The sequence below is a fragment of the Taudactylus pleione genome, unplaced genomic scaffold (genome assembly GCF_031769625.1).
Source record: "Taudactylus pleione unplaced genomic scaffold, aTauple2 ptg000459l, whole genome shotgun sequence".
NCBI classification, from domain to species: domain Eukaryota; kingdom Metazoa; phylum Chordata; class Amphibia; order Anura; family Myobatrachidae; genus Taudactylus; species Taudactylus pleione.
Genome location: NW_028284861.1, coordinates 19840 through 34825, shown reverse-complemented (window position 1 = coordinate 34825; position 14986 = coordinate 19840). Strand labels below are relative to the sequence as shown.

At 42.9% G+C, this 14986-nt stretch overlaps 1 protein-coding gene across 1 annotated transcript in view; it reads left to right on the top strand.

The window, feature by feature from the left end:
• LOC148504708 (uncharacterized) overlaps positions 1 to 10328 on the top strand; it is a 68751-nt gene extending 58423 nt beyond the window's left edge. Inside the window, 1 exon segment of the mRNA XM_088448585.1 lies at positions 8716 to 10328. Coding sequence (XP_088304711.1) covers positions 8716 to 9608 — 893 coding nt within the window. The 3' untranslated portion in view covers positions 9609 to 10328.
• The last annotated feature ends 4658 nt before the right edge of the window (positions 10329 to 14986 follow it).

Here is a 14986-nt window from a genome sequence, read left to right as displayed (position 1 = left end):
TACAGGGGGAGCAGCCTATGGTGTCCTGTTAATATTATACAGGGGGAGCAGCCTGTGGTGTCCTGTTGTTGTTATTATTATACAGAGGGAGCAGCCTGTGGTGTCCTGTTTTTATTTCTATACTGTGGGAGCAGCCTGTGGTGTCCTGTTATAATTGTACAGGAGGAGCAGCCTGTGGTGTCCTGTAATTATTATTATACAGGGGAGCAGACTGTGGTGTCCTGTTATTATTATACAGGGGGAGCAGCCTGTGGTGTCCTGTTATTGTACAGGAGGAGCAACCTGTGGTGTCCTGTTAATAATAATTGGGAGCAGCCTGTAGTGTCCTGTTATTATTATACAGGGGGCGGAGCCTGTGGTGTCCTGTTACTATTATACAGGGGGAGCAGCCTTTGGTGTCCTGATAATATTATTATACAGGGGGCGGAGCCTGTGGTGTCCTGTTACTATTATACAGGGGGAGCAGCCTTTGGTGTCCTGATAATATTATTATACAGGGGGCGGAGCCTGTGGTGTCCTGTTACTATTATACAGGGGGAGCAGCCTGTTGTGTCCTGTAATTATTATTATACAGGGGAGCAGACTGTGGTGTCCTGTTATTATTATACAAGGGGAGCAGCCTGTGGTGTCCTGTTATTGTACAGGAGGAGCAGCCTGTGGTGTCCTGTTATTATAAATATACAGGGGGAGCAGCTTGTGGTGTCCTGTTGTTATACAGGGGGAGCAGCCTGTGGTGTCCTGTAATTATTATTATACAGGGGAGCAGACTGTGGTGTCCTGTTATTATTATACAGGGGGAGGAGCCTGTGGTGTCCTGTTATTGTACAGGAGGAGCAACCTGTGGTGTCCTGTTAATAATAATTGGGAGCAGCCTGTAGTGTCCTGTTATTATTATACAGGGGGCGGAGCCTGTGGTGTCCTGTTACTATTATACAGGGGGAGCAGCCTGTGGTGTCCTGATAATATTATTATACAGGGGGCGGAGCCTGTGGTGTCCTGTTACTATTATACAGGGGGAACAGCCTGTGGTGTCCTGATAATATTATTATACAGGAGGAGCAGCCTGTGGTGTCCTGTTATTATTATACAGGGGGAGCAGCCTGTTGTGTCCTGTAATTATTATTATACAGGGGAGCAGACTGTGGTGTCCTGTTATTATTATACAAGGGGAGCAGCCTGTGGTGTCCTGTTATTGTACAGGAGGAGCAGCCTGTGGTGTCCTGTTATTATAAATATACAGGGGGAGCAGCTTGTGGTGTCCTGTTGTTATACAGGGGGAGCAGCCTGTGGTGTCCTGTTAGTAATAATTGGGAGCAGCCTGTAGTGTCCTGTTATTATTATACAGGGGGCGGAGCCTGTGGTGTCCTGTTACTATTATACAGGGGGAGCAGCCTGTGGTGTCCTGATAATATTATTATCCAGGAGGAGCAGCCTGTGGTGTCCTGTTATTATTATACAGGGGGAGCAGCCTGTTGTGTCCTGTTGTTATTATTGTACAGGAGGAGCAGCCTGTGGTGTCCTGTTATTATTATTGTACAGGAGGAGCAGCCTGTGGTGTCCTGTTATTATTATACAAGGGGAGCAGCCTGTGGTGTCCTGTTATTATTATACAGGGGGAGCAGCCTGTGGTGTCCTATTGTTGTTATTATTATAATATAGGGGGAGCAGTCTGTGGTGTCCTGATATTATTATACAGGGGGAGCAGCCTGTGGTGTCCTGTTGTTATTATTATTATACAGGGGGAGCAGCCTGTGGTGTCCTGTTATTATTATTATTATTATACAGGTGGAGCAGCCTGCGGTGTCCTGTTATTATTATTATTATTATACAGGGGGAGCAGCCTGTGGTGTCCTGTTATTATTATACAGGGGGAGCAGCCTGTGGTGTCCTATTAATATTATTATACAGGGGGAGCAGCCTGTGGTGTCCTGTTATTAGTATTAAACAGGGGGAGGTACCTGTGATGTCCTTTAATTATTATACAGGGGAGCAGCCTGTTGTGTCCTGTTGTTATTATTATACAGGGGGAGCAGCCTGTGGTGTCCTGTTATGATTATACAGAGGGAGCAGTCTGTGGTGTCCTGTTATTATTATACAGGGGGAGCAGCCTGTGTTGTCCTCTTATTATTATACAGGGCGAGTGTCCTGTTATTATTGTACAGAGGGAGTGACACGTGGTCTCCTGTTATAGCAGCAGCTGCAGAGTAATAATAACAGTAATGAGAGGTCAGGGAATAACACATAATAGGTATAACATGTATGTACTGTATATACCATATGATACATAACAGGAGCTGGGGAAGGATATAAGGCTGCACTCCCTGAGCTGTAACTAGTAAGGTATAATTAGCGCCAGTATCCATCCAGAGGTCAGTATTACACCCACATTAGCAATAAGACAAGTCAGCAGCCTCCTAAGGGCGACCGTGATGCCCTAATTATAAGCAACCGTCAGGGGAAATTGTGGTTGTGCTGTCAGGTGTTATTATATAATAGGAGTGAGGTAAGAGTATATAATAATAACATTATATTTATTATAGACAATAAAACAAACCAATCCACTTAAAAGTATAATGTCATTCTCTCAGGTGTATATCTTTATGCTACAAGAAAATATAGTTAAACTCTCTTCAGTTACCGGCGACAATGGCAGTTTTTTTCGACATCGCTGAAATCGGACAATTTTCGCTAAAAGAAACGGCAAAAATGGCTGATTTTACCCAAATAACAGGCGATAACGGCAAACAGGTGAAAATGGCGAAAAAAAATGGAAAAAAGTTTTCTCCATCCAAGATCTGGATGAAAAAAAATGCTAAATCTCTATTTTTTACTAAAATTGTGGGGATTTCTTTCAGAAACCTTTGGACACCCCCCCCCTAATGAGAAATGAACCCCAAAATGTTGTAGGTTGCAAACGTTGGTAAAAAAACGGCCGCACAAAATTTGGGTGAAAAAAAGCAAACATTGAAAATGATAGAAATCTATGTTTCCCCAGGAAATTACTGTACGTTAAAATGGGCGCAAGTATATTTTTGTGTCGTAAATACGCAATTTTAACAACCTTTAAAAAACCGCCTTCTATAACCAAATGTGATGTTTAAAACATCCGAAAAATCAGACCCGATACGTTAAAACCATTTTCAGTGATTTTTTTTTTTATTCACCCAAGATCTGCGCTGTGGTTTTTACCAAAGTACGAAACTTACTAAAACATTTGGGGGTAATTTATCATTAGAGGATGTGTCCAAAGGGTCTGTGATCTCTGTGCCAGGTACATGACATATTATATCCCCTTCTACCAATGATCTTATTACTGACCATGTATTATCCCTGACTCAGCTATCGCACAGTAACTCTCTTCTCTCTCGGGCTAGTAATGATTATAGTCAGAGGAATGTGACATTTATACCTTGTGTCACTATGTACAAACGTATTACTACAATCCTAATACTCTGTTACAGGAGCTCTCTGCACAGTTACTGGGTGTGTAACTATATTTCCTTGTAACATAGAGATATACACCTGAGAGACTGACATTATACATCTAAGTGCATTGGTTTGTTTTATGTGTTATTGTCTATAATAAATGTAATGTGTTATTATTATATACTCTTACCTCACTCCTATTATATAATAACACCTGACAGCACAACCACAATTTCCCCTGACTCCCTGAGCTGAGACTGTCTGTCAGGGCGTCTTGTTATCCTGAGCAATAGAGAGTCTCTCAGAGACAGCCAGTGGCTGTGACGGTCCCCAGATCCTCAGAGTGTCACTGATTATCCCCCAGGACATGTCTCACCCCACCCTACGCTGCACACACACGGCCGGCAGGCTGGTCACACATGTAACATACATCTGAGGTGCGGTCATTTGTCATTTCATCATTTGTGCAGAGTGACTGATGGGATTCTGTATTGTGTAACCCTTTGTGTGTCCCCTGGGCTGCCTGCTGTCCTATCCCTGTGTTATTAACCTCTTCTTTTCCCTTCCCCCTCCCCTGTGTTACTGACACCTCTGTACAGCTGTTATACCCCCTGTTGTGTGCTCTGTATTCCTACGTTACTTCCCCTCTCCCCATATCTGCACCCCTCCTGCTCTCCTGTGTACTCTCCCCTCACATCCCTGTTACCTGTATGACCTCAGTATAGTCACAGATTCTCTCTGTTTCTGGAATAAATGTAAAACAAAGTAAAAAATCCCAACATCCCTAATTCATGTGTTTGTAAAAGATTCACGTGGAGCAAATTTCACCATATATGTGTCTGGGAGGAATAAGACCCCCGGCCAGGAGAGGAGCATTGGTGTAACCTTATACAGTACAGCACTCTGTGATGGCCTCTGAGGAGCCTTATGGGGCTGGGTCACAGGAACCTCTGACAGACACTGACCAGGGCTCTATGGCTGGGGGAAAGGGGAGACTTACTGGTCACTCAGTGTTACATGTCTGACTGTGTTACATGTGTTCTCTGTGATATTTATTCCTAGATAGTCCTGCTGTGAGGAACCAGAGACTATTACACGTCACACATTCTGTATTCTCACTGATTCATTGAGGATGGACAAGGACGGGAGTCACAGGACTGAGAGGATCTTACATCTCACCCTGGAGATCATCTACGAGCTGACTGGGGAGGTGAGGGGATCTGGGAGTGTCACAGTGACATCACTTATATCTATAGTAATAATACAGGGACATGACTGGGGAGGTGAGGGGATCTGGGAATGTCACAGTGACATCACTTATATCTATAGTAATAATACAGGGACATGACTGGGGAGGTGAGGGGATCTGGGAATGTCACAGTGACATCACTTATATCTATAGTAATAATACAGGGACATGACTGGGAGATGAGGGGATCTGGGAGTGTCGCAGTGACATTACTTATATCTATAGTAATAATACAAAGACATGACTGGGGAGGTGAGGGGATCTGGGAGTGTCACAGTGACATCACTTATATCTATAGTAATAATACAGGGACATGACTGGGGAGGTGAGGGGATCTGGGAATGTCACAGTGACATCACTTATATCTATAGTAATAATACAGGGACATGACTGGGGAGGTGAGGGGATTTGGGAATGTCACAGTGACATCACTTATATCTATAGTAATAATACAGGGACATGACTGGGAGATGAGGGGATCTGGGAGTGTCGCAGTGACATTACTTATATCTATAGTAATAATACAAAGACATGACTGGGGAGGTGAGGGGATCTGGGAGTGTCACAGTGACATCACTTATATCTATAGTAATAATACAGGGACATGACTGGGGAGGTGAGGGGATCTGGGAGTGTCACAGTGACATCACTAATGTCTATAGTAATAATACAGGGACATGACTGGGGAGGTGAGGGGATCTGGGAGTGTCACAGTGACATCACTTATATCTATAGTAATAATACAGGGACATGACTGGGGAGGTGAGGTGATCTGGGAGTGTCACAGTGACATCACTTCTATCTGTAGTAATAATACAGGGACATGACTGGGGAGGTGAGGGGATCTGGGAGCATCACAGTGACATCACTTATATCTATAGCAATAATACAGGGACATGACTGGGGAGGTGAGGGGATCTGGGTGTGTCACAGTGACATCACTTATATTTGTAGTAATAATACAGGGACATGACTGGGGAGGTGATGGGATCTGGGAGTGTCACAGTGACATCACTTATATCTATAGTAATAATACAGGGACATAACTGGGGAGGTGAAAGGATCTGGGTGTGACACAGTGACATCACTTATATCTTTAGTCAAAATACAGGGACATGACTGGGGAGGTGAGGGGATCTGGGAGTATCACAGTGACATTTTTTGTCTATAGTAATAAGCGACCAGCAGGTAGCCGGTCTCAGATATAGTATAAGTCCCACAGTCCTCACTGGAGTTGGGATTTAGTACATTGTTTGCTGTATGTTCTTTTCTTTTTGTCACTGACACAAATATGTCAGATCTGCATACAATATACTCTACAATTTCCTATATATAGGAGATTGTTACAAGACTTGATATTGTGAAATAGTCCTCTTGTATGACGCAAAGATAACACGTGAATAAACAACCCCATATAGGTGAAGTTTAATTGACGTTTTCATTGTTGTCTCCCCAATACTCAGGATTACACAGTAGTGAAGAAGACATCCAGCGAGTGTGAGACACCCAGCAGCTGTCCCCGTGTGTCAGCAGGACTGAGCAGTACCCAGAACCCCATCACGGTGCCTCCACCTCACTCACTGATACATGAGAGACACAATGACCAGAAGATCCTGGAACTCACCAACAAGATCATTCAGCCGCTGACTGGAAAGGTGACTGCTGGGAATGGGACATTATACAGTAACACCAGGGGATGTGTCTGGGTGATGACTGGAGAGGTGACTGCTGGGAATGGGTTATTATACAGTAACACCAGGGGATGTGTCTGGGTGATGACTGGAGAGGTGACTGCTGGGAATGGGACATTATACAGTAACACCAAGGGATGTGTCTGGGTGATGACTGTATCATTGTGTGTGTCAGGTTCCTATAAGGTGTCAGGATGTCACTGTCTGTGTCTCCATACAGGAGGGGGTGTATGTAGTGGAACACAATGGTCTGTACAAGGACTTGATGATGGAGAATCACCGGCCCCTCACATCACTGGGTAAGACGAGACTTTCATTTATTGTACAGGGGAGAGCAGGTATGGGGGCCCCTATATACACACATCACCTGATAATCACTTATAGATGTGTCGTCTTACATCTGTCCTCACTATGCCACACAGTGTGACTTGCCTGGTGGCTCACTCGGGTCACGTGCTACTCTGCTAACGTTGGGCGTCTTTCATAGAGATGTGTCCTCAAATCTAACCTAAATAACAGCACACAGTGTGACTTGTCTGGTGTGAGTGAGCCACCAGGTCCTGTGCTACTAGGACACACCAGCAGACTGTGCTGATTAATGTGATATGTGACACTTGTATATCTGTTTGCATCTATGTCTGTATATGAAGCACAGCGGAACTTGGAATGAAAAAAGCTGCTTTCGCCATATTGTAGCAGTTTGTATACAGATTCAGAGACTCAGTCACACACAAGTGTTGCATGTCAATTAATCTGCTGGTTACATCGCATTGTGACTTAGATGCATTTTCAGCAAAAAAGTTGCAAAAAAGTCACCTGGCGCTAGCAGTGTCTCATGGGACTTGGCGCTCCGTAGGGGGCTTTTTGTCTCGACTGCAGCAAAGATGTGTAAGGGCACATCTATATATACAATGTACTCAGTCACTGTGTGTCTCCTACAGATGGAGCCAGTAACAGTAATACCCCAGAGAGATGTCCCCGTCCTCTTTATTCACAGGACTGTACAGAGGAGAATCACAGGACCCCACAGGAGCATCAGGTAGGTGGGATTTAGGGTCTCACCAATATACCAAAGTGACTGTCACTATATGATCTGCAGAGAAGCTGTGGGTGTCTTTTATACTGATATTGTACTGTTTATTCTCAATTAAATCAGACATTATTGTTATATGGATCATTTAGAGTGAAGATCTTGCTGATATTAAGGCAGAAGATACAGATGGAGAAGAGACGTATGTGACTGATAATAAGGCAGATATAGAGGGAGAAGACCTGTATGTGACTGATAATATGGCAGAAGATATAGAGGGAGAAGAAGAGACGTATGTGACTGATATGAAGGGAGAAGAAGAGACGTATGTGACTGATATGAAGGCAGAAGATATAGAGGGAGAAGAAGAGACGTATGTGACTGATATGAAGGCAGAAGATATAGAGGGAGAAGAAGAGACGTATGTGACTGATATGAAGGCAGAAGATATAGAGGGAGAAGAAGAGACGTATGTGACTGATATGAAGGCAGAAGATATAGAGGGAGAAGAAGAGACGTATGTGACTGATATGAAGGCAGAAGATATAGAGGGAGAAGAAGAGATGTATATGAGGAGTGATAGGCAGTGTAAGGAGGAACAAATCGCTACAGACATCAGCACAGGTGAGTTATAAACACATCACATATTCTTCTTACTCAGTCACCACATCAATGTACAAGCTTATGAGGGAATTGTATCTGCAAAGTGGGGGAGTCAGCTGCCATCAACCCCTATTAGTCTCATGCTCTCCCTCCTCACATCATATCACTGTGTGTTACCAGCCCAGTGATTTGGCCAGTCTCCTCCCCCCAATCTCTTGGTTACCTCTAGGGTAAGAAAGGGTCTGATCCTGGAGATATTTTGAAGGTAGAAGTGAAAGACTGGGAGAAGAACTGAATGTGGGTATGGAAGCAGAGGGCAGAGTTAAGGATATCTCCAAGACAGCAGACTTGTGGGATAGAAGAGATTGTGAGGTTGTCGATGGAGGTGAGGGGACGCCAGATGGTGGGAAGACAATCTGCTCAGTGTTAGACATGTAAAGCTTAAGAAAGCACTGTGATATCCAAGAACATTTGCTCTCAATGTAAATTGTTTATTCTTATACATTTGTTTCCAGAAGATGGACACACAAGCAGGAATCCCTCGCAGAGAGATCTCATCGTGTCACCAGATTTTAAAATAGAAGATAAGAACATCCGACAGGATTCCTTAAGAGAAACTCCAATGACCCTAAATATACATCCAGCACTTCACAGTGTGGATATGTCATTTGGTCCTTCTAATCATGAGGAACGTTCTCCTCCTGATAATTCAGAACTTGCTACACACAGTACAGCTCATATAGGTAATAGAATATTATCTTGTTCTAAATCTGGTAAAAGTTCTATATTTCAGTCAGTTTCTGTTAGACATCAGAAAACTCACACAGGTAAGAAGCCATTTCCATGCTCTGAGTGTGGAAAATGTTTTACACAGAAATCTGATCTTGTTGCACATCAAAGATGTCACACAGGTGAGAAGCCATTTCTATGTTCTGAGTGTGGAAAATGTTTTACACTGATATCACATCTTGTTACACACCAGAGACGTCACACAGGTGAGAAGCAATTTCCATGCTCTGAGTGTGGGAAAGGTTTTACAGTAAAATCTGATTTTGTTACACATCAGAGAACTCACACAGGTGTGAAGTCATTTTCATGTTCTGAGTGTCGGAAATGTTTTACACAAAAATTTGATCTTGTTACACATCAGAGAACTCATACAGGTGAGAAGCCATTTCTATGCTCTGTGTGTGGGAAATGCTTTACCCAGAAATCTCTCTGTGTTAGATATCAGATTACACACACTGGTGAGAAGCCGTTTACTTGCTCTGAATGTGGGAAATGTTTTTCATATAAAGCAGCGCTTGTTATACATCAGAGAAGTCACACAGGTGAGAAACCATTTCCATGTTCTGAGTGTGGGAAATGTTTTGCACAGAAATCAGGTCTTGATAGTCATCAGAGAAGTCACACAGGTGAGAAACCATTTCCATGTTCTGAGTGTGGGAAGTGTTTTGCACAGAAATCAGATCTTGTTAAACATCAGAGACGTCACACAGGGGAGAAACCATTTCCATGCTCTGAGTGTGGGAAATGTTTTAATCAGAAATCAGATCTTCATAGACATCAGGGAACTAGACACAGGAGAAATACAACTTCAATGAGCTGATATTCATGGACCCAAAGTGCTGCACAGAGCACAATCCAGGTGTGTAGAGGGAAAACACAATGAATAGCATCTGAATAATGAGCACAATAAATACTAATCTGGGGAGACTCATCCTAGTTGGAGTTTCTACGTCCTCATGGGACCCCAATAGTTCCTACCAATTGGTGTTTATTGCGCTACCATCATATACAGTTACAGTGTTATCAGCTCTGTAAATATGACCTGCAGATGCTCCTGGTGACTGATCGCAGTGTGGTTTATGCTCTCACCATTTTATTCACCTATATCACATTTATATGCTTTGGATATTAAATAGCTGCTGATTATTTACACTATGGCCGATTGATGCAACTAATGTATATTAGGTACTGCATCGATAATAACTACTGTAAAAGCTGTGTACATTAATGTATATAATAAAAGCCTTTTTGTCATACAGTATGCTGGATGTACCATTCACTCCCTGAAATCTAGATTCAGGGAACACAGATGAACATGGTAAAGGGTCACCAGCCGCACAGTGTGTCGCAGCACTTTGCTACCAATCACAGCTGCGCTCCTGAAGACCTGTCACATGTAGGGGTGCAGCATGTGAGGAGGACAAGCAGGGGTGCAGACAGGCTCAGGTACTTATGTGCTAAAGAGGCATTATGGATGTTTACATTACAAACCTTGTTCCCACAAGGGCTCAGTGATACTATAGATCAGGGGTTGCCAACCTGCGGCTCTCGAGCCGCATGAGGCTATTTTGAGCTTCTAATGCAGCTCGGCAGACCCCCATTATTACTGAGAATACTGGTCTCTGAAGCCATTAGAGACTAAAGAAGCCTCTGATCGCTGCTGAGGCCAGTGTTCCCAGTAATGCAATGCACGGGTGGTGTCCTGATGTCACTCGCCATGTGAGGAGTCCGCGCTTCTGCTGGATCCAGTTAGATCCAGCAGGCGGCAGCAGCAGAGACGGCAGGACTCAGGAGCCCTGATGGCGTGGAGCGGTGCCAGCATCAAGGTACATTTCTTCATAGGGGTGTGGGCTGGGAGGGGGAGCGCTAGTGCTGGGGGCACTTCCTTAGGGGGCACGACTACAGGGATATTGCAGGAGGGGCACAGCTAGAGGAGGCATTGCTTAATGGGCACAGCTACAACGGACAATGCAGAAGGGGCACAACTGCTGGAGGCATTGCTTAAAGGGCACAGCTCTAAGGGGGCATTGGAGAAGTGGTACAACTACAGAGTGCATTGTATAATGGGCACAGCTAAAGGGGCATTGCTTAAAGGCCACAACTACTGAGGCAATTGCTTAATGGGCACAGCTACTGGGGGCACTGCATAAGGTCCACAACTAATGGCATTGCATAATGGGCACAGCTACAGGGGGCATTTCAGAAGGGACACAACTACAGATGGCATTGCATAAGGGTCACAACTACAGGAGCCATTGCTTAAGGGACACAACTACAGGGGGCATTGCAGAAGGGGCACAACTACAGAGGGCATTGCATAGTGGGCACAGCTACAGGGGGCATTGTGTAATGGGCACAGCTACAGGGGACATTGTGTAATGGGCACAGCTACAGGGGGCATTGCATAATGGGCACAACTACAGAGGGCATTGCATAATGGGCACAGCTACAGGGGGCATTGCATAAGCGCCACAACTACTGGAGGCATTGCTTAATGGCCACAACTACTGGGGGCATTGCTTAATGGCCACAACTACTTGGGGCATTGCATAATGTGCACAGCTACAAGGGGCACTGCATATGGGGCACAACTACAGGGGGCACAGCATAATGGGCACTGGCATTCTCAATGTATTTAATGTTTTTCTGGATTTTAATATGTATTTTATGTGGATCTGCCTTGTTTCTGTGTATTTTGTGTGGATGTGTATTTTATGTGGATCTGGCTTGTTTCTGTGTATTATGTGAACGTGGCTATTTCAATGTTTTCTATATTGCTCTGGCTTTGTTTTCACTTGAACAGTGAAAAATGTATATTGAGAAGATTATGTAAAATGTGTATTTTCAATGTCCTGGGCTCGCCCCCAGCGTGACTAAAAACGGGGGTGTGACACAAGGTCATGCTCCTGCAAATGTCATACCAAAGGCGTGCACACAAAAATTGGTCGTGGCCTTGTGTCAGCTAGGACACGCGCGTATGCTATCAGCTTTTTCGGTTGACTACATAGATTTTTTGGCTCTTTGCCTCTGACTGGTTGGCCACCCATGATAAAGATTGAGTCCTGTGCTTAGATGTTGGTGTAGTCAGCCTGGTCAGCTGGACCTGTATATGGGGCCATAACTGCAACTTTCTGTACATATAGGGGTTACCTGACTTGTGTGGAGTCTGTTACCCGTATTCCCCACATGTGTAGGTAACACAATACCAGGATGACATGAATAACTGATAGAGGAGACCAGCCTACAATGATGGGATGTGCAGGATAAGACATGTAATTCTCTCTGTATTTAGGTCTGTTACCCGTATTCCCCACATGTGTAGGTAACACAATACCAGGATGACATGAATAACTGATAGAGGAGACCAGCCTACAATGATGGGATGTGCAGGATAAGACATGTAATTCTCTCTGTATTTAGGTCTGTTACCCGTATTCCCCACATGTGTAGGTAACACAATACCAGGATGACATGAATAACTGATAGAGGAGACCAGCCTACAATGATGGAATGTGCAGGATAAGACATGTAATTCTCTCTGTATTTAGGTCTGTTACCCGTATTCCCCACATGTGTAGGTAACACAATACCAGGATGACATGAATAACTGATAGAGGAGACCAGCCTACAATGATGGGATGTGCAGGATAGGACATGTAATTCTCTCTGTATTTAGGTCTGTTACCCGTATTCCCCACATGTGTAGGTAACACAATACCAGGATGACATGAATAACTGATGGAGGAGACCAGCCTACAATGATGGGATGTGCAGGATAAGATATGTAATTCTCTCTGTATTTAGGTCTGTTACCCGTATTCCCCACATGTGTAGGTAACACAATACCAGGATGACATGAATAACTGATGGAGGAGACCAGCCTACAATGATGGGATGTGCAGGATAAGGCATGTAATTCTCTCTGTATTTAGGTCTATTCATCATTAATAGATGCACCACTAAGACACATTGTGGTTAGAGTGGTGTAACTAGTGGTATATTTCCTTTACTAGGTAAAGAAGATGCATGTATTTCATGGTGTTTGTGGGGTGTAGAGCAGTGGTTAAATCTTATGTCTACTAAAGAAGAGGTTATAGGTTTGAGGCCAAGTAAAAACATGGGGGGGAACAAATATGTATTGTGTGGTTCAATACAATACAAATCCTTATATATTATATTCACATGTTGCCATTATATACATGGCTAACAACTTGTTAATCTATTCTCAATTATAAACCTTTTCTCATATTTACTCTTTCATTTTGTTTGTATACTAGTGAACTTAAGCGCCCACTGATAACGTGTAATATGTGGATTTAATAACGTGATAAAATGGGACTATATTGTATAAAAGTATATAAATATGACAAGTATATTGTTGACTATTAAATGATTGAAAAAGAAATTGGAATACACTTTATGAGCAAGATATATGGAAGTGGCTTTGATGATAGGGATAATAGAATACATGAACATAATAGAAATAGGTGTAATATGAGCCCAGCTCCATCACTAGCAGGTGGAGAGAGAGCAGTGATAGAGAAAAGGTTTAGGAAGCACAAGGTGAAAAGTTCTAGTCCTGGGAAGGAAAATTAGATTTTTTCTTTTTTTTTTTTTTAATGTGTGATCAGGTTTATTATCATTTAATTTCTTTTTATTTTTTACTCTGTATAATTATATTTACTGCTGTGGATGCTGTATCTGTTTTTTAGCATTTGAAATGATCGTAACCATGATGTTTATGTAATGTGTAGATTCAATAAAAACTTGAAAATAATTTTCTAAACACCTCTATGTAATTTGACATAAGGAGGTGGATCATAGGGAGGTGGACCATAGGGAGGGGAATCAATATAGGTGAGAAAATTGAATGTAAATCAGTCAAACGGGATATTTTATCTTACGGATGACAAACTCCCAGATTTAACAAAAATATTTCTCCTGACTGGGGGGGCGCAACCATAGACACAACTTATCAATGACACAATGAGGAAAAGAAAGCTTTGTCAGCTATGGTGCACGCACAGAAAATTATAATAAATTATAACTTTTAAAGTTTCATTCTAAAATGTGGAATCAAGTTTTAAAAATAGCTAAATAAAAATAGAAAGAAAAGGAAAATTGTGAAATAGAAAATGTGAAGTAAAATACACTGCACACTCAAATATTTTATCAATAAAGTTGGATTTGTAAATACAATGTGTCCCATTTTTATTCTTCATCACATTTTTATTGAAAATATACAAAAATAAATTGTAGGGGTACAGAAAAAATAGGGGACAACAACAGGGGGAAAAACAAGCATAAAGGGTGGGATAGGGAAAACAGGTCATCTACAGTCATCAGCAAACAAATAGGAGGAGCAGCATGTGCCGGGGGGTCACCCTTACCCTCTGTAACATATATGTGCCATGGAAGCCACTTCATAATGGAAAAAGAAGGGGTTGAAAAATAAGGAATCTCTTTAGTCTTCATTTCGAATTTTGATGCGTACACACAGGATGATTTTCTCCCCGATGAAATCGTCCTGTGTGTCCCCGGCAGGGGTGTGCTCAGTGAGCACAAACACTGAACAAAATCAAGAATGATTTCGTTCAGTGCCAGGCCCCTCCCTCATCGTTGGACAGGAGGTTTGGGCGATGATAGGGAACTACCAACTACAAACGGGATCGTGCATTGGTAGTTATCGTTCATCATTTTGGAGCTGAAACTGGACAATCTTTTGGACGACTGAATGATAACGACATCGTTATCGTTCAGTCCTCCAAAAAATCGACCTGTGTGTATGCACCATTAGAAATAACTTTTGCAAATGGAGGAAGGGAAGTGGAATTTCAATGCTGGGCTATGGTGGCCCTGGCAGATACTATAATGTGACCAAGGACACAGTGGGCAGATTTAGGAACAGTGGAAGGATACCAATGTAGAAGGGCTATGGAGGGGGTCTGGGGTTAAGGTGAGGCCTAATACATCATATATAAGGGTAAACACTTCCGTTCAAAAAGGACGTAAAACAGGACATTCCCAAAAACATGGAAAATAGAGCCGCCAGAACGGCAGAGACGCCACCAAAATATTGAAGTCGCACACCATATCTTATGGAGTTTAGAGGGAGTGAAGTACAATCTAAGCTTGATATGCATTTCAGTTTGATTGGTGCATTTAGAGAGGGAGAAGGAAGAAAGTTGAATGTATTCC